Raw genomic sequence first — 27,094 nt, 5'->3', positions numbered from 1 at the left:
AAAGTTGCATGGCAAATTCTGGTTCTGTGGGAGAGGTACGAAGAGCTGCTGCCCTCTCAAACAAAACCAAAATATTTGAGATTCAAGTTTTAAAATAGGGAAACAAGCAATGTAGGCCTTTTTCCAATGCCTTTTTTGCAAGCACAGTGTCGCCATGTTGATTACAGAAGTAGCACAAACTGCACCATCGTTGGCGAGAGAATGGTGCACGCTGCATTTGCCAGAGCCCACACACACACCTGTCTTGTGGGCAGTCTGCACCACGTCCAGGTAAGCAGTGTGGTCTCCTGCCTTGATGAACGAGTCAATGGCCTCTTTGACCATGCCCTGGCTCAGCTGGGCCCGGGCCAGCTGGCTCCAGACGCCCGGCTCATTGCACCGCTCGGCAAACTCGTACGCCCGATCGAGGTTCTGGATGTGCTCTATCAGCACCTGCAGGGGGGGGGGGGGGGGAGAGAGAGAGAGAGTGCAGCAAATGAAGTAGGTCGCACCTTCACTTATGCAGGTGGGGGAAGAGGGGGGCAAGAGAACTTAAAGCTGCTGCACTGGGATGACACGTGCTGTGGAACTGTCTCCGAGGGCTTAACCTGCACCACACAGAAGTGGTTGGCAGGGTTTATTTTATTTATTTTTATTTTTTTATTTTATTTATTTATTAGTAAAAATACAGATAATTGCATGTGCGTAGTATAAATAAGGAGGTCCCATAGTCAAAGACTGTATCGGGAGCTCCTGCTAAAGACACTCATGATGTTATACAATGTATAAAGCAACAGTAGTACAGATGAGAGCGAAGAGTAATATCAAAACATGTTTATATCATATGAGTAATAAGAACACTTGTTAACAGCAAGACAGTATAAAAAAAAAACGGAATAAAATTAAAAAATTAAAAAAAAACAAAAACAAGACGAAAAAAAAAACAAGGAGAGTTTCAGTAAGTATTTATTATGAATGATTTTAGTTCTCTCTTAAATTGGTATAAATTTTTTGCATTTTTGATGATAGGTGGTAGAGTATTCCAAAGCGAAATTGCGGAAAATTCCGCAGTCTGTTTACCATAGTTAGTTCGTACTTTAGGTAGAAGAAAATTATTATTGAGTGCAAATCTGCTGTGAGCATTACAAGCACTGCTGTGAGCATTACAGCAAGGTGCTTGGAGCAACTCTGGGAATGAAGCTCGTTATTGCTGCATGAAAAGGCTTTCACATTATTGCAGGGCCTCTCAATCCCTCTAAGCTTATGGGTGAGCAAGCAGCTTCTCTTGCCTTTGCCATCCTCCCTGCGAGTGCTCCCTTCTCCTTGCAATACACATCTGTAAGAGGCAATGCCATGCTGGCACTATTTTCTTAGATGAAACCATCAACTTCCAGTTACCACAACTACGCACTTATCAACTTCACACAGTTGCTACCACACATGCAGCGCAAAGGACACAGCCATAAAACCTCAATAACAATAATTCCATCTCGGTTTACACTCTGTTAATCCTTACAATTTCTGCAGTCCCATAATATGCTATGCAAATTGCATGGGATAACTTGAAAAGCCCACGTGCATCCACCCAGGCAGTCCATAGTTTCTGGTTGTGGCCTCGAAAGATCCCCATGCTGCGACGTGCTTCTGGCATCACGTATGTCAGATGAGACGTCAAAAATATGGTAGCCATGACATGTTTCGATCTCTGACAATAGTTTCTGGTGCTTGCAGAGCATAAATGCATGGTCTTCAACACCAGACTATGGGGCTGCGATTCTGACACCACCTATTGAGTGAACGCTTTGCACAGCTCTAGGAGCTGTGCAAAGTGCCAACGTTATACAGCAGTACACATTAAATTTGTTTTTACTTCGACCTGGCTAGAAGACTACCACGATCAATAAACGTGGCAGTCTTGCTTTTTCATTTCTGGATTTTTTGTGTGTAAATACCGTAATTATTTGAATCTAGGCCAACAGTTCTTTTCAAATAATCATATGCCAAACTCTAGGTTCGGCTTATAGTCGAGGATTTTAATAAACGCGCCAGTTTGTAATTGAAAATATTAAATATGGCACATAGCTAGCGCCATCTAGAAAAGTCAGTATCGCAGCCACTACTAGCCACACCAGTAGCCAACTGAAGTACACGAGCAACGTTGCCATTTTGAGTTGTGTCGTATCGGCATGCGGCGTGTTGTTATCGCAATGGCACTAGACAGGCAATGTCACTATAATGTTGCTTTCAAATGAAAAGATGTGCGAGCCACAGAGGCATCATCAAACGTTCAAGCCAAGCTAGGAACGGGTGATGCTTTTTGCGTGTGCCACAACGAGGAGATGACAGCAATAAGGAAGATAAGCGCTTGATTACAGAGAGGAGCTACTCACCAAGATCGCGCCGCATCTTAACGTGTACAAGCTGTGCTGCACTGTGCGCATGCGTGGGCGCGTGGACGCGAGCTTGCACGCATCCGCAAGCATATGAACATGAATTTGAGGCTAGCAGCGATGATGACATAGAGTGAGCTCAGCATGTTCATATTAAATAAATGCTTTCTTCATTTTGAGAACGCTGTCCTTACTTTTTTGTTCGGCTTATATTTGAGATAAGTTTTTTTGGGGGGGGGGGGGGGGGGCTTTGGACATTTGAGGGTCGGCTTAGAATCGAAGCCGGACTAGATTCGAGTAAATACGGTAACCAGCTGTATCGCATATGTTGTCACGTTTTCTCCACTGCTGGTGTGTTGCGCACATACGATTCCCAATCGGCTTGGGAAATATGCCACGTAGGCGGTTTCGTTAGAGTTCAATGATGGCCTAAGCTTTCGTAACTATTCCAAACGAAAATTATTGCCAATTCCAACACCAGGCAATGAAAAAGGCGCCCGGGACGTCTGCAGTACTACTGTGCGCGTGCACGGAGAATGCGTAACGCAAACAAGGAATCTGCCATGCGAGTGTTTGCTGAGAAGGGGGCTGGCTGAAAAGCTGGCACGAAGCTTCAGTAAGTTTGAGGCCGCTGTCATCGTGCTAGGCTGCCGCGGCATCAAATAAAAATAACATTTTTGTCGCATGAAGTGAATAAATACTGCATGTTTTTTCCCCCCTTCATCGCACTCTCTCAGAGTTCCGTTTTCAGCAGGTAACTGTACGATCTCATGCTATCTCGGTTGAACAGTACTACCGTTTAGTATGTACCTCTTCTGAGCTCCGGCCGACTACTGTTTAACGAGGTTTTACTGTACTATTCTGAATTGGCAGATGCCGAATCGAAGGAGCTTTTGTCAAGCCGGTAATTTTGCAACAAGACCCCCACTGCTACTTGCATAGATATGGTAACCAAGGTGATGCAAGCGCACCTGAATGGCCGATGTGTTGACGTCGAACTTCCGGAAGATGGCAAAGGCCTCCTCGTACAGTTCGCTGCCAATGGCAATGTTGGCAATGTCGGGGGCATCGTAGTTGTCCAGTCTGTTGATGTACTCCATGACTCGCGAGCGGTCTGCCTTGATGGCAGTCAGGATAAGCAGGTTCTGCAGGTTGCGGTGATCCGAGAAGACTGAGTTCTCCAACACAATCTTCTCGAGCAGCTCAATCAGCTCATTGGGGAGGTCGGCCGTCATGAAGGCCTTCACTGTCACCGAGATGTCCTCGGGGTCCTGTGTCTCCGAGAGGGCCGTCTGGACCACCTGGTCGATGAGTGGGCGCCGGAACGGATTGCTCTCCGCCAGAACTTCCGCCCAGAGGTCCGGATCTCGCCGTCGAACCAGGTAGCGAGCCTCGCTCTTGAACAGCGAGTTCTCATTGCACACCTGTGCACAGAAAGAGAAATCTGAATGTGCAACTACGCCAAGTTCAACTTGAGGGAACTGTTGCTGGTGCTGATTTATTCAAAATACACACAAACTTCTTTACATTGATTGTGGACTTTTAGACAAAGTAACATTAGGGTTACATTGCACACTTTTGATCATCTATCTTCTTTAATGTGCATTTAAACATAAGAACGCGAGCATTCTTGCATTCCGCCCCTCAATCGAACCCACGACCTCGCACTCGTGCACCGGCAACGCCATGGCCAGACGTACCTGGACAAGCTCTCGGTCACACTGTCCCCGCTCGTAGGCGATGCAGGCCAGATGGGGGTCGCGCTTCTCGCAGTATCGGCCCACAACAGTGCTGTCGTAGAAAGGGTTCTCGCGCAGGAACCGCTCGGGGTTGTTGTTGGAGTCTATGTAGATCTTGGCCAGAGCATTGTGGGTGGCCGGTTCCTGGCAGCCCTCGTGGAGCCGCCCCTCGAGCCAGGGCAGCAGCAGCTTGAGCCGGTTGCGCTTCTCCACCTCGGCAACCAGCTCGTCGGTCGAGAACTGGCCGCGCACCACCAGGATCAGGTTCTTGATCACCTCCTCGGCACAGTCCACGTCCAGCAGACCGCCCACCACCACGGGCAGGCGCGAAGGGTTCACCTGCACGTCCAAAGCGCAGCAGGTGCTGAACCGTCACGGCCAAAGGCGAACACGGTACACCCTACCAGATGTCAGCAATTAATTTAAAATTAAATTATGGGCTTTCACTATCTAAAACCACAATCTGATTGTAGTCCCCACTACGGTGTGCCTCATAGATTAGTTTTGACCACCAGGGGATCTCTTAACATGGCCCCAGTGGGGACCCTGGAGTTTTTCATTTCACCCCCATCGAAATGTGGCCGCCGTGGCTTGGCAGGACTGGATATATTGAGGTCTTTTCCGACTCTCCTTTATCTTCCCACAGAACTATGTACAGTTAAATTTCGATATAACAAAATTCAATGTAACTAAATTCTTGATATAACGAAGCATTAAACTTCATAACCTCTTGTTCATAGAACACCATGTAATTAGAACCTCAATATAACGAAGTATCTTTGTATGAGATTTCAATATAACAAAATTTGTCTTCCGCAGCAAAGGAATGCTGAGACAGAAAATGGAAACTGCCGCGGACGCAGACGGTCGCATGATTGAATTACAAGTGTCTACTGGAAAACTTCTCTCAAATCGTGCGCAGCAGGACAAAAGCGACCACCGAAGTGTAGCTGCATCATGTTCCGTATAAATTCCAAGTGCAATAAGAGATCCTATCCCCCACACACTTTGTGCTTTAGGTGCGAGTGAAAGTGTGCAAGGGTGAGACAAGAAAGATGGTCGCTTCACGAGTGCCACCTTCGCGCACGAGCAGAGGGAAAGAGGGGGAGGGGAGCTTTATCGTGGTAACACGAGAGAGCATGCGTGAGGGGTGGGGGGGGGGAGGGGTAAGTTGGTGTGCTCAAGATTTCTGGCGCACCTTTCGGCCATGGATGTGCGGCTGAGCCCATATGCAGCCATACACGCTGTTTTAGAGGTCATCTGCCGTGTGTGCAGAGCGATGGTGCCAAGACGGCATGGCAGCATGCAAGCCACCTTCCTGTGCGTTTAGTGTTGGAGGCTGCATATCTCGAGTTTCGGTGACTCGGAGCGAGAGGCAGACGAAGCATTCACTTCCCGCTGCAGGCACTTTTCATTATAGAGTCGTCCCAGTGCGGGCGACGCTATCAGCCAGAGCGGAGTACGTGCGAAAGCGCGGCTGGCTCCGCTTAATTCGTACCGTTGTATGTGAAGATATTGTTGACGTGGCATGTTTTCTCAGTCGAACTTGCTTTTTTTTAATTACCCAATAACTGGGAAAATTCTCGGGCCCCTTGGCCTGTAAGAAAAATCTATCGGCGACTGTACTTATTTGCATAAAAGGTCGAATTTCAATACAACGAAATTGCGATCCAACAAAGCAAATTGCCAATTTCACCTACTTTGTTCTATCGAGGTTTAACTGTACAAATATACAACACGAGATGTTTTAGGCTCTCATCACAAAGCCTCTGCACTGTTCTGTTTACGCTTTTGTACAGCACCACTTGTACAGCTCGAAGAAGGCCCGGCCATCCATTGTTTCCTTCAAGTGTGCAGCACACAGAACGCATGCACGCACTAATGCAACAATCTGAGCATGTTTTAGGCTCTCATCACAAAGCCTCTGCACTGTTCTGTTTACGCTTTTGTACAGCACCACTTGTACCGCTCGAAGAAGGCCCGGCCATCCATTGTTTCCTTCAAGTGTGCAGCACACAGAACGCATGCACGCACTAATGCAACAATCTGAGCATACTACACGTGTCCAGACTTGCCCGAGAGTGAAATCCATCCACTGATGGCCGAGCGCAAACCGTAGGCCACCGTACGCACAGCACGCATTCCAGCATGCTGTGCACCACCTTCTCTGCTCTTTCACTGCCTCCACCCAAGGTGCCGAGGCGCTCCCGTTGGTCCAGGGCAGAGGACAACATGCCACGCGCACTTCCTGCTGTTCGCTCTAGCCACGCAGCAGTATCTGTGCTCCCCTCTAACCTTTCACCTGCATTGGCTTCCTCTATTCTCCCCTCTTTTGCCATACACAGGCAGACATTTAATTCGAATGCATTAAAACATTACGAGTAAAGTTGTTTCCATGTTCTATTTTACATGCAAACATTACTGGCTAGCAGCGGTAAAACAAACTAGAGCAGAGGATGAGAACACACCACTGCGCAGTTTGGTACAACATACTAAAAAAATGTACCATACATTCTTCGCTCGTTACAACGGACCCACGTACCACAGACCTTCGTATATAACAGACTATATTTTAGCCTCAGTTTGTTCTACCTATTTTATTAATGCAACCAAGTTTGCTTTTATCGGACCACGCTACAACAGACTATCAGCTACAGCGGACGAAATTAGTGCCAATTTTTGTCAAAACTGGCCACATAAAACGGACTGCAACATTTATGTTTGTTTTTTTACTTTGGACATTTGTCACTCACTCTTTGCAATAAAGTCGTTAGACATCGCAACGAAACTATCGGAAGTGAGACGTCTTGTCGGATTATCAGGGTCCGTTGTAACAAAAGTAGACTATTGCAATGTGAAAATATATTTTCATTAAAGTACTAAATATTTTAAAAATTATTTACTTGCAAAGTAAGTACAAGTGTTCTGAAGCTGCGAGAAAAGAAAAAAGACGGCATTGTACCACCACAAAGGTTTACTGGCTCGTGGGAGGAGTTTCTTCCCAATGTTGGACTATGACAGCATGCCTCTCCCCCCCCCCCCCCCCCTTTTTTTAAAGGATAGCTTTCTTTGGCACGTATGCATCACGCAATCCTCAAGGTCTCGTATGGGAAAACGCAGGAAAGGAATTTCGCTTGCGGAGGTTAGACTGGGTGAGTGGAGAGTCACGTTTCTATCTCAGCTAATAAAGAGCGAATTTAAAAAATTTTTGCAGCAGAATGCTCCTTAGAAGGCACTTAGAACTTCCAGCTTATCACCAAAATTTGCAATGGGGCCTGGTGAGGGGCCCTTTAAGGTGTGTACACTTGAATTTGGGTATTAGTATTTTTTTTAATGATCATTTATTCCTTTAAAGAACAATATCAAAAGGAAGTATTTTTCACTGAAATGTGCAGGACACACCGAGAAGAAAGATATTAAACGAAAACAGTTCTATTTTGTGGAAACTTTCAGCAATAGGTTTGTTGTCTGGGGGCAGCATCAGGTAGAACAACAAAAGCAAGCGTTACCCGAAGCCAAGCCAACTTTGACATTACGAGGCAGTTGTACAGACAGTCCTCTTCAATGTTGTAAGACATGTGCTGTGCCTTTCACCTACATCAACTGTGCGATATTACTGCAGCCTGAAACCTTGCATCTTTCTCCTCCGATCGTGCACTACAAAGCACTAAAACCGAGTCACATGCCGAACTTCTTACCCGTCCTCTGTTCCTGCTCTAACACAACAAATGACTCGTGCTGCCTGTCATGGCCGCAGAAATTTAGCCAGACACTCCATAATCAAAACAAAACCCCTGGAAGAAAAGAGTATTTTTCTGGTGCGTTGCCTGTACTCAACCATAAAGGGCTAAAATCCTCAGACCAATAGACGTAGTTGCAAGTGTCATCTGCATGTGCTGCAGTTTAACCAAGAACAAGTATCAACTTGGCCTATTATCAGTTACATTGCAGAATAGAGACGTGCTAGACAAGCTTGCGTCGTCCAATCCCCTTGCGCAACTGCGACTGCAACTAGGAGTCCGAAAGGGTAAGGCACCTTTTGGACGTAGATCTCGATGTACTTCTGCAGGGAGTTTCGGTACAGGTAGAGGACGAGGTCGTGGACGAAGTCGAAGCGGTCGCACACTATGATCAGCGGCAGCTGGTCGGTGAGCTTGGCCTCCTTGAGAAAGTTCTTGACCCGCTCGGCGTTGTAGCAGTTGCTCTCGCGGCAGATGCGCTCCACCTCCTTGATCTGGCCCGTCTTGCAGGCAGCCTGGATGTACTTGAAGTGGACCTCCGGGTCCTGGCTGAAGTTGACTATGGAGCCCAGGAAGTAGAAGAGGCCCTCGTAGCTCTTGAACGACTCGAACAGGTCGATGAGCGCCGTGGTGGTCAGCTGCTCGTGGTACTTGGTGGCCACCTGCACACAGATCTGCAGGTTCTGCCGCAGGTTGTGCGTCAGCATGGCCCGCAGGCACTCCAGGGAGTCCTCCACCGACAGCGAGCCAAAGTAGTTCACCAGCCACTGCATACACAAGACGGCAACACACCAACACAGCGATTCACACACTGCAGGTAAAGCAACAAAAAGCTGCACACTGCAAGGTACCCTAAATTGCATCCACACTACATAAAGTTGTGGTACGGAGACATCTAAATGATGATGCCCACCCTTCATTCCAGTTTTTATCAAGCTCAAAAAAAAAACCTAGGAGAGAGGAGGGAGCAAGATTTTCAAGTGTGCAGCTGTTAATACTAGCACCGCCTAGGAGATCTTCCAGTTCAAGCCATGGTCACCTGATAGCATGCATTATCAACCGGACGTCTGCAACGAACACCTCACTCTTCCTGGCTGCAATAATACACTGAAACAGCATTCCAGAAAGGTTTCCTACACTAACTGCTAACCATTCCAGTTCCGGGAAAAGTCAACAAACCATACCGACTAAACTTGCAAACCACTGCACTTTCTCTTTCCTTGATTCCCAAATTACCATCCCAGTACAATCTTGCACTATCATTTCTGCTTTATTTCAGCAACAAACACTATACTATGTTGTTTCCAGACATTCTGCGTACAATACCCCAGAGTCTTTAAGGACGACATAACCGATGGCCAATCTGCAAGAAAGCGCATGGACAACCCCTTGCCAGTGCCGCCTCACCTCGGCATTCAACAGGTGGGTGTGCACAATGGCGCGCTTGATGTCGTACAGGTCAGTGTAGTGCTCCAGGGCCCGCTGGAGGAGGCCCGCCTTCTCGCAGAGTTGTGCCACGTGGGCACGGTCGTAGTGGGTGAACATCTGGTTGCCCAGGATGGCATCGGCCACCTGCGGCGCCGTCATGAGGTTCATCTCCAGGAGCCGCGTCTGGAGGTGGCTCTCCGAGGGCCTGTTGTTCTTCAGGGCATCCAGCAGGAACGCTGTGCACTGCTGGACTAGGTTGGACTCCATGAACACGTCCACAATCTGCACGTGGAGGAGCGGGGTGAGAGCAAGCTAAAAAAAAAACTAAGAACAGCTCGTGCTCAACTTGAACACACCTTCCTGCCAGACCATTTTACTAGTGGGTCACAGCCAACAAGTCACTGTTGCTGCTTCCAACAGCAAGACTAAAGGGTAATCTTTCCTATGCGGTAGAGTCTAAAATATGTGCTACCCCAAGTTCAGACAAAGCTTCAACAACTGCAATGCAGCAAAGCCACACTTCAGAAATTTGTGCTTACATCCACTCCCAAAGCAAAACGGAACGCAGTGAAAGAAAAACATCCGATACAGAAGCAGCTGACCAGTTTTCCAGACTTGAGGTGCCATTCCATACTTCGTCCTATTTTTCCCATATACTACACGATCACAAATATTGCTGTCTCGAATTACAAGTCTGGCTGCATTTCTCGTGGCAGAGCGATTTGCTGGACTTCCCAGTGACATTTGGAGCTAAGCCTGATCACAAAGCCACTACGGTTATTGATTGTACTATTCAGATGAAAATTATTTTCAGGAAGTTACACTTGCACTATGTGAGCCTTAATTACAATGACAATATTTCAGCTCAGCTAACAGTGGCTTATCAAAAACGATGTGCCAGCATAGGGTTCATATCACTCATACAAGATGCAACTGAATAATAAAATAATCATCTTCCGACACTCTCAACCGAATTTGTGGGCTGTTAATGATTTGTAGTTGACTGGTTCCAGAATTCCACACTCAACTGCATGTAGCGCGAGCACCGAACTGCACTTCAGAACGCAGAACACTCCAGTTGCAAAAAATGCGTGCAAACACTGCCCCTCTATAGTGCAACACCTACCAAAAAACTGCGTTGAGCTTCCTGGGTGTTTCTGCAGCCTTACAGACTGACATGCTTTCCTTCTACACTGCTTGAAGTGCGTTGTCCGGACTGTACTACTCCATGGCACATATCAAGATCCTATGCCCCCATGCTCCTGTAATATACGTCTGAAGCGCTTGCTGTAAATAAAAAAAAATGCTCGACGTTTACACATCATCATCATCATCAGCCTAGTTACGCTCACTGCAGGGCAAAGGCCTCTCCCATACTTCTCCAACTACCCCGGTCATGTACTAATTGTGGCCATGTTGTCCCTGCAAACGTCTTAATTTCATCCGCCCACCTAACTTCCTGCCGCCCCCTGCTACGCTTCCCTTCCCTTGGAATCCAGTCCGTAACCCTTAATGACCATCGGTTATCTTCCCTCCTCATTACATGTCCTGCCCATGCCCATTTCTTTTTCTTGATTTCAACTAAGATGTCGTTTACCCGCGTTTGTTGCCTCACCCAATCTGCTCTTTTCTTATCCCTTAACGTTACACCCATCATTCTTCTTTCCATAGCTCGCTGCGTCGTCCTCAATTTCAGCAGAACCCTTTTCGTAAGCCTCCAGGTTTCTGCCCCATATGTGAGTACTGGTAACACACAGCTGTTACACTTTCCTTTTGAGGCATAGTGGCAACCTGCTGTTCACGATTTGAGAGTGCCTGCCAAACGCACCCCAGCCCATTCTTATTCTTCTGGTTATTTCAGTCTCATGATCCGGATCCGTGGTCACTACCTGCCCTAAGTAGATGTATTCCCTTACCACTTCCAGTGCTTCGCTACCTATCGTAAACTGCTGTTCTCTTCCGAGACTGTTAAACAATACTTTAGTTTTCTGCAAATTAATTTTCAGACCCACCCTTCTGCTTTGCCTCTCCAGGTCAGTGAGCATGCATTGCAATTGGTCTCCTGAGTTACTAAGCAAGGCAATATCATCAGCGAATCGCAAGTTGCTAAGGTATACTCCATCAACTTTTATCCCCAATTCTTCCCACTCCAGGCCTCTGAATACCTCCTGTAAACATGCTGTGAATAGCATTGGAGATATCGTATCTCCCTGTCTGACGCCTTTCTTTATAGGGATTTTGTTACTTTCTTTGTGGAGGACTACGGTGGCTGTGGAGCCGCTATAGATATCTTCCAGTATTTTTACATATGGCTCATCTACACCCTGATTCCGTAATGCCTCCATGACTGCTGAGGTTTCGACTGAATCAAACGCTTTCTCGTAATCAATGAAAGCTATATATAAGGGTTGGTTATATTCTGCACATTTCTCTATCACTTGATTGATAGTGTGAATATGGTCTATTGTTGAGTAGCCTTTACGGAATCCTGCCTGGTCCTTTGGTTGACAGAAGTCTAAGGTGTTCCTGATTCTATTTGCGATTACCTTAGTAAATACTTTGTAGGCAACGGACAGTAAGCTGATCGGTCTATAATTTTTCAAGTCTTTGGCGTCCCCTTTCTTATGGATTAGGATTATGTTAGCGTTCTTCCAAGATTCCGGTACGCTCGAGGTTATGAGCCATTGCGTATACAGGGTGGCCAGTTTCTCTAGAACAATCTGACCACCATCCTTCAACAAATCTGCTGTTACCTGATCATCCCCAGCTGCCTTCCCCCTTTGCATAGCTCCTAAGGCTTTCTTTACTTCTTCTGGCGTTACCTGTGGGATTTCGAATTCCTCTAGGCTATTCTCTCTTCCACTATCGTCGTGGGTACCACTGGTACTGTATAAATCTCTATAGAACTCCTCAGCCACTTGAACTATCTCATCCATATTAGTAACGATATTGCCGGCTTTGTCTCTTCACGCACACGTCTGATTCTTGCCTATTCCTAGTTTCTTCTTCACTGTTTTTAGGCTTCCTCCGTTCCTGAGAGCCTGTTCAATTCTATCCATATTATAGTTTCTGATGTCCGCTGTCTTACGCTTGTTGATTAACTTAGAAAGTTCTGCCAGTTCTATTCTAGCTGTAGGGTTAGAGGCTTTCATACATTGGCGTTTCTTGATCAGATCTTTCGTCTCCTGCGATAGCTTACTGGTTTCCTGTATAACGGCGTTACCACCGACTTCTATTGCGCACTCCTTAATGATGCCCATGAGATTGTCGTTCATTGCTGCAACACTAAGGTCCTCTTCCTGAGTTTAAGCCGAGTACCTGTTCTGTAGCTTGATCCGGAATTCCTCTAGTTTCCCTCGTACCGCTAACTCATTGATTGGCTTCTTGTGTACCAATTTCTTCCGTTCCCTCCTCAAGTCTAGGCTAATTAGAGTTCTTACCATTCTATGGTCACTGCAGCGTACCTTGCCAAGCACGTCTACATCTTGTATGATGCCAGGGTTCGCGCAGAGTATGAAGTCGATTTCATTTCTAGTCTCACCATTCGGGCTCCTCCAAGTCCACTTTCGACTAACCCGCTTGCGGAAAAAGGTGTTCATTATCCGCATATTATTCTGTTCTGCAAACTCTACTAATAATTCTCCTCTGCTATTCCTAGAGCCTATGCTATATTCCCCCACTGACTTGTCTCCAGCCTGCTTCTTGCCTACCCTGGCATTGAAGTCGCCCATCAGTATAGTGTATTTTGTTTTGACGTTACCCATCGCCGATTCCACGTCTTCATAAAAGCTTTCGACTTCCTGGTCATCATGACTGCATGTAGGGGCATAGACTTGTACCACCTTCAATTTGTACCTCTTATTAAGCTTCACAACAAGACCTGCCACCCTCTCGTTAATGCTATAGAATTCCTGTATGTTACCAGCTATTTCCTTATTAATCAGGAATCCGACTCCTAGTTCTCGTCTCTCTGCTAAGCCCTGGTAACACAGTACATGCCCGCTTTTTAGCACTGTATATGCTTCTTTTGTCCTCCTAACCTCACTGAGCCCTATTATATCCCATTTACTACCCTCTAATTCCTCCAATAACACTGCTAGACTCGCCTCGCTAGATAGCGTTCTAACGTTAAACGTTGCCAGGTTCAGATTCCAATACACAGCGTCCCTTTAATATAAAACTGTCGGATACAACTGCGATAATCAATCCCCAGCACAGCACCTGGTTGATGTCGGCCAGGGGTTCCTCGTCTTGCACCAGCATCTGGGCAAAGGCAGTGCCCTGGTCGGGGCTGAGGCGCATCACCTGGCGTAGCAGCAGCACGTAGTCTGGTGTGTAGCCCACCTTCTTGGCATACAGCACAATCTTCTGGAACTGGCCTGTCTCGGCAAAGCACTGGATCACCTTGGCTGGCACATTGGCACGCAGGTAGACGGACAGTGCCAGCGTCGGGTCCACCTGCTTCACGAGGTCACCGAGCTCTTCGCTGCACTCGAGCTTGTCGTCCTTGAGCCACTTCTCAAGCAGCTGCTTGCGGCCCTGCTGCAGCACGGGCCGGCACAGCTCTAGGGACTCGTACTTGTTCAGCTGGCCCTGGTCCAGCAGGATGCCAAAGTACTGCAGCAGTGGCGAGGTCTGGCCTGGCTGGTTGGGCACCTGCTGGAAGCGCTGGATGGTCTGGGGTGTCCGCAGCACCCCGCGCGGGGCGTTGGCCGCCACCTTGGCGGCCTCAGAGTACTGGCCGCTGCTGAACAGGGCATTGAAGCGCACCACAAAGAGGTCCTCCGCGCCCGACAGGTTGTTGCGCACTGCCATGCGCAGTGCCAGATCCGGGTTCTGGAGAACGTTTGTGATGTAGGGGATGATGTTTTCTTCTTCCACGCTCACTGAAAGGACCTGCAGACACACACACCAAACATGAGCCTCCTGTCAGTTGAAAAAACCAAGAGCAACAGGCCACAAGTGCATGAAAGCAACCAAGAGCTGCATTCTCGGTCTGTCACTTTCGAGGATGTCACTTGCCAGTGTGCTCGTTCAATGGATAACCCAGCAGACACCCCGCCATGCACTCGAATGAACGATCATTGGCAATGTTACACCAATGAGATGCTATATCACATAAAAGTCAAGTCATTCTGCAAGAATTATCAGTACCTAATACGATCCTATGATGCACACTCAAGGTGTGTCCGATTAGCACAGCGCAAGAATGAGGGTACCTGTCATACCAGAGTGCAGGTACCTCAATTGCCAGTACAATCAGCTGACCATACTTTCATGGGCTAAGGCTCAAATACCAAATCTTTAAAATTCACGTCAAAAAGTAGTTGTTAAGATAACTTAATCTGACATTGCAACACTTATTTAGCTTGAAGCATAACACAGCCAAGCCAAAATATTGGCCTCCAATATGCACATATCAGCGCTATCAGCGCTACAGGTGTTCATGCCAATCATTAGGCTTCTGTGCATATAAATATTTTGGTTCGACGCCAAGTTAAAGTGAATGGTAATTGGTGGCATACGATTTCTACGCGAATGCAGTCGAACCTCGATATAACAAAGTTGTAATTGCAGCAAAAAAACTTCGTTAAATCGTGCATTTCATTTATTCCACGTTTCAAAGTTCCAGCATTAAAGACAACCTCACAAATTTCCAGAGCATTCCGGGTAGATATCTTGTTTCTAAGCACTTATAAATAAATCGCAAGAAGATTGGGCCATAATGGCCCCGCTATGAGCGCCAGTGCGTGCAGTGTAGGTCGCACCGAGAGCAATGCATTGACATGGCTCGCAGTACCCGAGATTTGTGTGTGTTGCGTCACACAGTGCCATAAATCTCGGATGCCATGGCTGACCACGCTTAGTGGCTGTAGCCAGTATCCACAAATTAGAAACAGAAGTGTAAAAACATACGTATATTACTCCCAAGGCAAAAAAAAAAAAAAAAGGTCAGTTTCACCAGAACGATGGGGCATTCATAGGGATAGCAAGGACACTACACGAAGTAAGGTTCGTAGACATGCAGGAACAACAAAATGTGCGTGAGGGCACCATCCATTTCGGTTCGCCGTGGAGAGTTCGCCTCCGAGATGAGCCACGCATGGACTGGCACGAGGAAGAGAAGGCAGACAGATGCACGTCCCTGCCCGCATTCCCCCCCACCCCAGTGCATGCTTGATCACGTGACCGCAGGTTCACTCCCTCCCCATCCTTCTCGCACAGAAGGAATCCTCGGCCGTCCTGTTTCTCGGAGGTGTTTACCAACACCACAAATAGCGGAGCCCTGTCTCCTGCCCACACTGTCGGGGGGCGCCCACTTTGAGAGCAGTTTTGCCACTCTCGCTGTTCATGCATGAGGATGCTTGAAAATTTTTTTGCTAGATTTACTGGCCATACAGGCTCCAAGTACATGATTGAAATGGCCGAAAACTTCGTTAAATCGAACTGTCACGAAACTACTTCGTTAAATTGCGAATACACGGTTTTCAACGCAACTAAGATCGCTAAAGGAAAATAGTTTGTTACAACGCAAATTTCGTTAAATTGAGGTTTGTTATATGGAGGTGACTGTAGTTCAAAAAATGGGATTCGCAAAAGCATTGACATATGCACCAGATGTTGAGCAGACCCACCTCGGAAATCTATCTTCAATGTGCTGTTTTCCAGATATGTTCATGCAGAAATACAAGTTCCATTTTTTTTTTTTTTGCAATGCCAGTGGCACAATATTTATTTACAGGCTTTCCTCACTGTTGCAGTTCAGTACTGTGCTTGCAATTTCATCCCGGTCAAGACCGCGGGAGCGTTTCGAGAGTTATCACGATGTTGCAAAGTGTAATCTTGACTGCAATGCCAGCAGTTAAGCTCCTTAAGCTGTTCTGCACAGTAAATGCACAAACAAACTTGTAGGCCCGCTTGCCACTTCTGTAACTCTCAGTCGTGAGCATTGTCTCAGGCTTGATCACCAATGAGCAGTCAACTTCCGGCAACAGTTTGCCACCCACAACGCCATGCTTTTGGCTGTTAGGAGCTGCTTCACCTGGTCCCGGTGAAGGAAGTTACAGTACTCGATGGAAATGTATTCACTGCTGCCATATGGCTCTCTCAAGAAGCCGAGAAACTATCTCGCCAGCGAAATCAGGAGTACAGGAGCCAGGCTGAATGGTGCCTTCTGTACGGCCACCATTTGTAACGACATCGTGAATGTGGATCATGTCTGCAAAATTGAGTGACACCTTACGGCATCAGAGCCTTCAGTAGGCTTACATTGGTTCACTAGAGAAGGTGGCAGTGTCGTGGGACTGAAGTTAGAATAATTGGGCAGGTGTAGAAATCGGGTCAATGACTAAGTGAACTCGTCTTTGGCTTGTCATGGCTATGAGCCCTGCGTTGTAACTTGCGCACCGAAAACAAGATTGTCGATAATACACATTTTATACATGTTATTTAATTCACATTCGTACGTATTGACTACACTGGAAACATTTAACACTGAAATGCAAGCCCAAGTGAATATTGAACAGCACAATATTCTATAGAATTTTCCAAAGTATTGAATATTCACAAGCCTACCAATTACATAAACTTTCTTTTTGAACATGCGCACAGATGTCCATTGCATTGTCTCTGCACACCCATGCATACGCAATGTTTTCAGTGTGATGTATAGCATGTGTAGCATGCAGCTAGTCACTACACGACTGCGAAACAAAGAAAAAGGCACCCTATAAAAGTGTGAAGAAAGCACAAATGTGCAACCAGCCCACCTGTCCCTTGCGGTTGACACCGATGATGCCCGAAGTGGCCTCGTGGGGCGCGGTAACAAAAATAGTGTCGGCCGAGATGCGGTTCATGTAGATGCAGGTGCCAGTCTCCAGGTCGTACAGGTGCACGTAGCCGTACTTCGTGATTAGGAACACCACATCGTGCTTGGGGCTCATTTGCATTGCCACTGGAAAGTCGTTCTGCGCCTCGGGCGGGAAGAACACGTCCACTGCCTTCTTTGGGTATGCCTGATTGCCGGCCGCAGGCTGGCCAACCTCAATTATGTGCAGCTTGCCGCCGTGCGGGGTCCGCACGGCAAAGCAGAAGAGGGTCGAGACCTCAGTGTTGCCCTCCTGCTTGAACTGGGCAAAGGCGGCGGCATGGCCCTCGATCGGCTGGCTCACCTTGCGCTCCATTGAGTAGAGCTGCATGGCCCCAGCCACTCTGTTCTGCTGGGCTGAGATGCCAATCAGGAGTAGCCACTGGATCTTCGCATCCGTCCGGTAGTTGATGATCTGGCACCCGCTGAGGCTTGAGTGGCGGTCAAACATCTTCTGCGGTTGAGAGTCCCCCTCCATGCTCCAATGGTAGACGGCCCCCTCTGTGACCAGAGCGATGGTGTTGACGTTGATCCACTTCCAGAAGACCACGTCCTCTGTCATGGTGTGTGCTTTCACTTTGCTCTTCATCTCAATGTTGAAGATCTGCAGGGTGCGCGATGCCTTGAGGGCAATGACTCGTGAGGCGGGGTTCATGATGGCCGAGTCGGCGGAGATGGGCCGCCGGATGGGATTAGTCGGGTTGGCCATATCCACAATGACCACCTGCGCGGCGTCCCCAACTTTCTCCCGGACGCAGATGAATTTGTCCGACTCCATGGTGAGCGTGTTGAAACCCACGTTGGCTGCATTGATCCCTATGTTGGTGAGCTGCAAAGAACAAAAGCACAATGGCCAACTGTCACTGCAAGGTGAATGGCACTGCTTGCAAAGTAATTTTAAGCACTGTTATAAGTGCGGCTGATTAGACACCAAGAAGCTGCAGGAGAGCTCTTTCAAGCTGTTCTGGTGTGTATACCACTTTTGCCCTTTCTATACTCAATCCAGCAAAACACAAGTTGTAAAGAGGGAATAAACATGGCCTTGCCTACAAAGTCCAGGTCAATGGCAGAAGATGCCACGGTATTTTTTAAACAGGGTACCAATTAAAATGTAGCCAGTAACATGAACATATACAGCATACCTCATGAACAAAGGGTGAAGTAACTAAAATTTAATTCTGGGATTTTACATGCCAAACCCTCAACATGATTACGAGGCGCATTGTAGTAGGGTGCTCTGGATTAATTTTGACCACCTGGGGTTCTTTAACATGAACCCAATGCATGGCACACAACCGTTCTTTTTCGCCCCCAGTACAATGTAGCCGCTGCAGCTGGGATTTAACCTGCAACCTCAAGCTCAGCAGCACACCACCATCGCAAGTTTAAAACCAAACTTCATGCACGATTTCCGGCGCATGAAAGCTCGCATCCAAGTGCTCACACCTCACGAGGTATGGCAGCTGGAACCTACAAGACTTGTGCACACTTGACTCGCTATTTCCACCTTGCATTTTTGTATTATTTTGTTTCATATGTTTGTGTGACAGCCAGAGCACCAATATTTGTCTGGAGATTATGTCTGTGCTCGTGCCTTGCTTCAACGCCTACAAACTGTCCCACATTATCTGCACATTCGTAGGCACGCAGGCACAAGCTTTCGCTTACCGTGAAGCGTAATGTTAGTTTGGCCATTTATGTTTTAGTGCCGACACAACGGCCATAAAGATTCAACACTGACAATCGAGCATGTCATGATAAAATCTAGAGGTTGGCAGGTGCGATGATGAAACTCAATCAGGGTTGCCGATTAGAAATAGGCAAAGGTCAGCATTTGGTCAGCTATAATTGACAAGAGGCAGCTGGGAAACTCGAACACTGCTGCAGTCATCAGGCACAAAGCAACAATGTACAATGCACACAGCTCAGGACCATGTGATAAGAGCCCCCAGAGGAAAGCAATAAAGATAAGCAGGAGGGCAGTCGGTTATCAGGTGTGCATGCAATAAGGCAACACTGTCCTATCATGCTGAAGTGGAAATTCAGGTTAAGTTCACTACCGCCGATAAGGTGCTGCAGCATATCTACAAAGTCCAGTACACATACCAGCTAGAGGAAAAGTCAAGATTTCCCAAAACCGTTAACCATTCGGCATACGCCAAACTATTATTGCTAGATCAAAATTGTCATGGTAACCTTCGAGCCAAGTCCTCACGAACTCTGAACACTGAAGAAATGTAGTAGTCAGCGGCACAAGGACGTTGAAAACATGCCCACATAGAGACTGGCTGCAAGAATTTTAGTTGCTTTGCCAGCAGCGAAGCAAATTCCTCACAGTGCTTACAGTCATAACACGATACAAGCTGCCCATACTGGTCAGAGTTAGCTGTGGCACTCTCAATGACTGCAACCAGATGGTTGCAGTACTCTATGAAATGTGTGAACTAACGAACACTATTGGTCCAGCCGTATTTTTTTGCCTTTGTCCTCATTTTTTTTTATGCTCGTTTCGCATCCTTATAAATGTGACCTATAAACAGGCCCAGAAATACAGCTATTAGAAGGAAGGTGCAAATTAACACACACACACACACACACACACACACACACACACACACACACACACACACACACACACACACACACACACACACACACACACACACACACACACACACAAAGATGAAGTATAGACTGAATGAGTGTGTTAATGTGCATCCCTCTCTAGGAGCACTGTTCCAACTTAGCGGACAAGAGAGAGAATAAACATTTTCATTGGGTGAATGCAGCTTTGGAGAGGCGTCCTCATTGAGCTCTGGACACATCCTGAGCCCTCGTAATCAAAGGTACTGCAGAAAACCCACGCTCTACTACACTCTTAACAGATCACAAGGACTGCAACATTTTGCAGGGATGGATGCTCAGAGCTTTTAGAGCACAGCTTTTCGGCATCCATTCATGCGGCGATTGGCAGTTTTACCAAGCAAACAAGCACGGCGGAAGACTAAAGTTAAGGCAGAGCACAGAGGGGGACGAAAGACACAAGGATAAAAGTGGAGGAACAGGGTGCAGCTGAACCATGAGGGGTATGGCAAAAGTGCAAGAAAAGCATAGTGGGGCGCCAATGGCTATTAGATGGCACCAGAGTAGCGTGCATCATCTGGGAGTTCTGTCAGCGGTGGCTGCTGTGAATTGCGCTCACGAACTGGTTCTTGCAATCTCCAGATTAGCGAGGCAGTCGCGCAACATTTTGCTCCATTTGAAACATGAAGGAGACCGATTGTCTGTACCAGCCACGGAGGAAGGAAAGCGTAGGAGAGGCCTCAGCCAACATGGACGTGTTGGAGAAGTGTGGCGGAAGTCACATGCTGTTTTTTTGCAAAGGAGCACTGGGAATGATACCCCAAACGTGAATGTTGCCATAGTAACCGCACTCCTGAACCTCTCGCTGCTGCTCTGGGCCTCTGAAAAGTGAGAAGTTTTCTCGCAGCACATTCTGTTCACGAGACAAGCTGACTTTGGAGCGTGGTGTGCAAGCTTGAAAATTGTCTTTTGAGTGTGAGTGTGTGAGTGCAAGTGTCAGTCAGCAACAGACACTCGAGTAATCATGGCGCAGGTCAGTCGTCAACGTGCCACAGAGAAGCACAGGGGCGCATCTTCACTAAAGCTGTTACAGAAGTGTCGTAAACATTCTGACACACGTCAGAAGCACATTTCCAGCGGTTTGTAGTAATGGAAGTTCAAAGCTCGCGCCTATCTACACCGACGAGCTGATTGGAGGCGCGAAGGGAAAAGGCACACCAGTATGGCTGCACTTTCAACTTAAAAAGCGCAATGTCAGGGCCTCTCCTGTTTTGTTTTTTTCCTCCATGGCGCCACCAATATACTGCGAAATGAAGACACATATAGAGCTGTGCACAAACTTTGCATTAAGGAGTATCGTAATTGTGGGCAAGTTGTTTGCTACATTATTTGCATCTTGTGAAAGAGGGCGAAGCGTGCAATGTATGCTATGGTAGTTCTGTACATTACAGGTGAGAATGTGAAGCATTTTATGAGTACTGAAAGGCATCACTCTCCAACCATATAGAAAAGAAAGATCAATTACGACCATCAGGTCAATTACGACCACCTAGGATTCTTTAATGCACACCTACAGTTCAGCGCATGAGCACTTTAGCATAGGAAACCTACTGCAATGCGGCTGACTTGGCCAGAAACAGTTGCTCTACTATTTGAGCTACACCAGGAGGTTATAATATCACATGGCGAGGCAGAATTGACAACTAGAAGCGCTGGGAGTATGAATGTGGTAAGTCAGTAGTACGGAGACCTGCAATATCGAGAGTTTTGCGAAACGGGAAAAATTGCCGTTCACCCGAAAGCAGCACCCAATGCTACTAGCACTGTACTTGGCAATATGCTCTATTTCACACAGCACATGCAACACCGTGTAGGTAAGGAAGACTTTCTTGATGTGGCTGGCATTCTGTCTTGTACTAGCAATTATACTGTTGATTATGCTCTGTAACAAATGAAAAATAAAAGTTTTCATCCTTCAAAGTGCACAAATGTAATGAGTGCTAATATGTTTACATCATTCAGTCTATCATTATTTTCCTTTCCCGGTTTTTACTTTTGCAGCCTGTCGCAGCAGCCTTACCAGCTTATCTGGCTAGAGCAGACTGGTCAACAATTTTGATGCCCAAGCTTCCTGCGTAGCTTCCACAGCATCGTATGCCATGTATGAAACAGTACAACTCCATGCTACTGTCAAGTCTAACTTCTTTTGCTCTCTCATGAAACTTCGTCGACTCAGTAGATTCCCGCAGACATTCACCAACCTCATGCGAAACAGTGGAATACCATGCCCACTACTGTGCCAAAGAGAATGATGAATTGTCAACAAACAGATGTGCAAGTTGCCATGGCACAACTATGGTGCGCAACCATGTAAACCTTAGATTCTTGGCAGTAACACAATAACATGGAAACAATGCTTCCATCAGCAGCCAGTCTCAGCATGTAGTGAAACAAATTTCAGGAGAACTAAAACTGAAGTGAATAAGAGATTTGGCAAATAAAGAAAGCAAAGAAGTGTTTTTTGCCGCGAACAAAAAAATGCCAAGTACGCAGAACACTAGACATAACCCAGTTATGACCAGTGCTTGCTGTTGCATGATTCACCAGAAAAGCTAGCCACAACACAAGCATAAAAGGCTGCAGGCCACATACAACAAAAATGACAGACGCCAGCAAAAAGAGATGCATTCATTTTGTCAAACCACTTTGCGACTGTTCCCTCGGCAACGTTTTCAAAAACACATGCGTCATTTGTTGTGCGGCCTCATTATTCATGAACACCCACCCCCCTCCCAAATAGCTGAGTGCACACATCCTTGAGCGCAATGGGTAATCTAGCTGCAACATTTGTTACATGAACATGGGTGTCAGATTGGGCTAGAGGGGGCACAGACAGCCCGTGCAGCCGATACGGTAGTGCCCTCCCGCCCCCAGTGTGCAAGGAGAGCCTGCAACCCGAACCGTCCACCAAGGAGGCGGAACACTGTCCCCTTCCAACGCACTGTGACTGCATGTAGGAGGCAGTGATGATGCAACACGCTTCCAAGCATTCACATCTGCAAAGGCAGACAAGTTGCTGTTGGTGCTCGCCTTGTCAAGTCTTTGCCCCTCAGTTCTCAGCCATGCAAAGCTGCAAAACTGCTTACCATCTTCCGAGTCTCATAACTAACAGCTGAGCAGCTGCCCACCCCAGGACGAAGTTACAGCACGTTACAGCTGCTACAAGCACCATCTGGGTCCACACTAGCTGAACCATGCGGGCAACTCGTCTAACCACTTTTGCGCATGCAGTCAAATCAGCAGTACAAGGTTAAACATAAGGTTGGAATGATGCTTCAGTTATGCCAAACCTTTTACCACAACACATGATCCTTTCCTAATGCTTGAATAACTTTGAATACCTCACAAACAATGATGTTTAAGCCACTGTACTGGACAATTGTACACTGCATCCTCAATCAAGGAGAAAGGAAGCTGGAGATAAATGGACTGCTATTAAAGAAACCTTTATAAAATGACTGCCACTACCAGGAAGGCTCAGTGGGTAAGGGGGGGAGAGGTTGCAAAGCGGCATCACTGAAGCGACACTATGAAAAAACAGACGCCATCCAAAAAATGAAAAGGTTTGCTTACTCTGCTGCCTTGCTCTCCCGACGAAAAGTTAAGCGACAGATCACCGATAGACGCACCCTATTTTTGTGAAGCTACTGAAGTTCTGCCTTGAAAACAGATACTTTGCGTTTCGGGATGTGGTCTACAAACATGTGCATGGAACCATGATGCATGCTTCAATTTCACTTACGGTGGCAAACCTTGCCATAAAGTCAGCGGAGATATGGGCTTTGACTTCTTTCGACTGCCCCCTAAAGATATTTTTCTGCACTATATTGATTGACTTCTTTCGATTGCCCCCTAAAGATTTTTCTGCGCTATATTGATTGTTTTTGCATCATCAAGGAAGCCTTAGAGGCATTCTTGGCGCATCTGAACAGCATAGGGACATCAATTCAGTTTACAACTGAAACAGATTTCTGCTCGTCTTCCTTTTTCGAGACGTGCTGGTAGAAAGGAAAAAACGGCCGCCTTTCTTTCGGTGTTTTCAGGAAGGAGACGCACATCAGTCGCTACTTGCATTATGAGTCTATTTGCCCGGTCTAATACAACAACTCAGTTGCTTCTTTCGTGATAGAAATAGCACGTAGGATTTGCTGCAGCGAAGATGGCCGTGCCTCTGACCTGTTCAAAATATGCAACAAACTTTCCGGTTGCCGGTACCGTTAGTTTTATTCCTTCCGTAGAATGGCGCACACGCAATGGCGCTTCGTTGTGCATAGTTCGGCCCCAGGCCCATGCAGCCATCTCCTATGTGCCAGGGCCCAGTGAGGCGTTGACACAGGTTCTGCGGACATTTGATGTAGACACGGCGCATGTTCCCGCCCATAAGTTGAAGCATGAACTGATGCACTTGAAAGACCGGCTCACAAAAAAAGTTTCCAGGCACTGTTTACGGACTTCCCTGCACAGACTGCGACTATGTTTATATCGGCAAGAGCGGAAATTTCGAAAAACGGCTGAAGGACTTTATGAATGACGTCAGAAAGAACAATGTCTCCAAAGCACTTGCGGAACACAACAAGCATAATTGCAAAAGGAGGAAACTGGCGTTCCTGTCAGTATCTAGAATCGACAATTCTGAAAATGAAAAAGAAAAAAAAACACTACACAGGAATGCGTGCAATCTTTCACGTATTCACACTAGGTGCCTTGGTCATGCACTAAAATGAACATAAGCTTGCCTTGTCGAGCCACCTCTTTGTGAGCAAGGCTTCTGTGCGGAAGCTGAAACATCTTGGGTTTTTTTTTTTTTACTTTGTTTTTGGTCAGCATCTCTGCTTTACTTTTTCATTATGCCTCCTACCGACCAGACAAATTATCGTCGAACCATTGATTTCCTGAAGCAACATTAAAAAGAAAATTAGGCTTTTTCCATTATAGCTCACTATACTGGAAAAAGCTTCAATACTAGAAAGCCACTCTTACAGGTTGAGCAGACTTGATAAGCAGAACAGCCTCAATGGTCCCACACAAATTCACAGCACTATAGTATTTCTGAAATTCTGTTTGAGTCTGGGTAATCAGCCGAGATATGTAGCATTGTATGTGAAAGGAGCAAAAGATTGAAAATTGCAAGTTTTGAGAACATTTAGTGGGCACAAAATCCCAAACACGGCAAAATACCTCTAAATGTGCAAAGCCACAGGGGCACTCGATTTAAACCAGTTTTCTTTCAATGGAAGCTTGGCCACTGCTCTAGTAATCAATCCGTTTCCACAAAAATTAACAAAATCAAGTTTTGAAAGCATACTTCGTCATTGTAAAATGATCTAGTGCTTCTCTTTAGTGTTCCTCTTAAGGAGATGAAACAAGTGATGCTGTTATTTGCTCCAGTTTTACAATATTGTATCCATTTTTTCGAATGACAATGACATCCTTTCCTCACTAAGCACTAGCACAAATCCAATTTGTTTGCAGAGCCATCAGAGAAAGTTGTAGCTCACAGAGCCACAGCGGATTATAGCATTCAATTATGCCATCACTTGGGGAACCCGGCCCCCTAACCAACATCTCAATTTACCCCCTAGCAATGGCCGTTTGTGCTGAAACATGCACATTTAGCCATATTGACTTCTAGCTCCCATATAGAAACATTGATAACTTGAAGCCCCAGCTTGTCTTTGTCAAGACCACACCTGGCATGTATGTGCCCAAGATGCTCATTGCCTTTTCTTGAGCACATATGTCGGGCATTATCTTGACCAAGTCAAACACGGACTTCAATTTAAAGGGACACTAAAGCGAAACAATGAACCAGTTCAGACTGATCAAGTAGCCTTTGAAAACAACTCCATTTAGCAATTATAGGTTGACTATTAAAAAAACAATGAAGGTTAAAGTTTCATCGTCACACCACAACCCGAATACTGGTACATCCATGCGAAGTCATGGATTTCAAAATATATATATTTTTTTTTTTGCATTTTGGAGGCATTAGAGCCGTAAGTATTTCCAAAACTTGCGAAGTCCAGTATATGGCTTCTTTAGAACACAATGTGGTCTATCTTTCCCACTAAATAGTTACCTAGGCCCTAGCAGACACCATCGAAATCCACGACATCACGGCAGGCAAGAACTTCTAAGGCAACGTCACTACCCATCGTTCGAGTCTTCTCACAGCAAGAGTGGTGTTCCTAGTATTGCGGAAGGGTGATCTCTTAGGCATAAAGGATTTACGAAGGCTCAGACATACACTACTGACATACCTTGCGCATAATTTCTAGTGACAACACTAGAAAATATAATGCACACAAATTCCTAATATCTGTACATGCCATGATGTAAAAAAAAAATTGAATGAGATTTTCTTTTTGCAAGTCTACATACACAGAAATTTGCTTATACAGATCTCACAAACGTATTCAGGGAATCTATTGTGCGAACAGATGTTAGCACTGTACACTCCATAACACTACAAATATTCAAGAATTTATCCACAGCAACTTACGAAGCACGTTGCAGAAACTGGCTTCCTTTGACGATGCAAAATTTCCACACAAAGGAACAGAGAAAAGTGATGCGAAGACTATGGTATTCACGCAAAGAATAAGGTAAAAGCACACTTGTAGAGTTAACACAGATTTTCATCACGTCAGGACGGTCGGAATTGCATCCCTTCCTTTCGTCTACATTTGCACTTATTCATTCTTGCACATTTCCGTTTGTGTTTACAGGAATTGTATTGCAAGCACGGCGGAAACAGCATCGTAAAGCGCTTCTGTGTGCGAACTCTACAAACCATGTCTGACTGATCGCAGATAACACTGCTGTAGCTTAAGTGAAGCTTCCCAACTTCCTAGCGTATGGGTCTGAAGCGCTCCCAGTAAGCTAAGGGTCCTGTTCCCCCCCATTTATTCTCATTAGCTCTGGTATAAGCAATGTCCAAACATGTAGAAAGGTCAAAGACACCTAGGCGCTGTCAGAGTCCTTCCATGTTTTTCTGGTCACGAAACTCCGCCGTCACGCTATGGGAGAGGTTCATATGCTGCCCAAAGGTGCCGCGACGCGGCGCCACTGTGCCACAGAGGGCATCGTTCGCGTACCGAAATGCGTGCGCAGTGCGAGGCGAGCTGACTTTTCGGGTACGTTCTGTGCATGTGCTGTGCTATTTTTCGAGTGTTGGTCTGTTTGGTTGAAGTGGTGGGGTGGGACAACGATGCCGAACACGTGTTGCGCGCCTGGGTGCCGTTCCGGCTACAAGGGCATGACCGAAAAGGTGTCGTTGTTCTGTTTACCTAATAACAAGGAGCAGCG

At 46.5% G+C, this 27,094-nt stretch overlaps 1 protein-coding gene across 1 annotated transcript in view; it reads right to left on the bottom strand.

Moving 5' to 3' along the window:
• Positions 1–27,094, bottom strand: part of Chc (clathrin heavy chain) — a 53,874-nt gene that overhangs the window by 20,626 nt on the left and 6,154 nt on the right. Inside the window, exons 2-8 of the mRNA XM_075686688.1 lie at positions 17,046–17,972; positions 13,498–14,172; positions 9,256–9,558; positions 8,145–8,615; positions 4,070–4,447; positions 3,341–3,793; positions 240–432 (exon numbers count right to left, since the gene is read on the bottom strand). Coding sequence (XP_075542803.1) covers positions 240–432; positions 3,341–3,793; positions 4,070–4,447; positions 8,145–8,615; positions 9,256–9,558; positions 13,498–14,172; positions 17,046–17,972 — 3,400 coding nt within the window. The remainder of the gene's footprint in view (positions 1–239; positions 433–3,340; positions 3,794–4,069; positions 4,448–8,144; positions 8,616–9,255; positions 9,559–13,497; positions 14,173–17,045; positions 17,973–27,094) is intronic.

The sequence above is a fragment of the Dermacentor variabilis genome, chromosome 3 (genome assembly GCF_050947875.1).
Source record: "Dermacentor variabilis isolate Ectoservices chromosome 3, ASM5094787v1, whole genome shotgun sequence".
Taxonomy (NCBI): Eukaryota; Metazoa; Arthropoda; class Arachnida; order Ixodida; family Ixodidae; genus Dermacentor; species Dermacentor variabilis.
The sequence above is the reverse complement of the archived record's forward strand: the minus strand, read 5'-3'. Positions and strand labels throughout refer to the sequence as shown.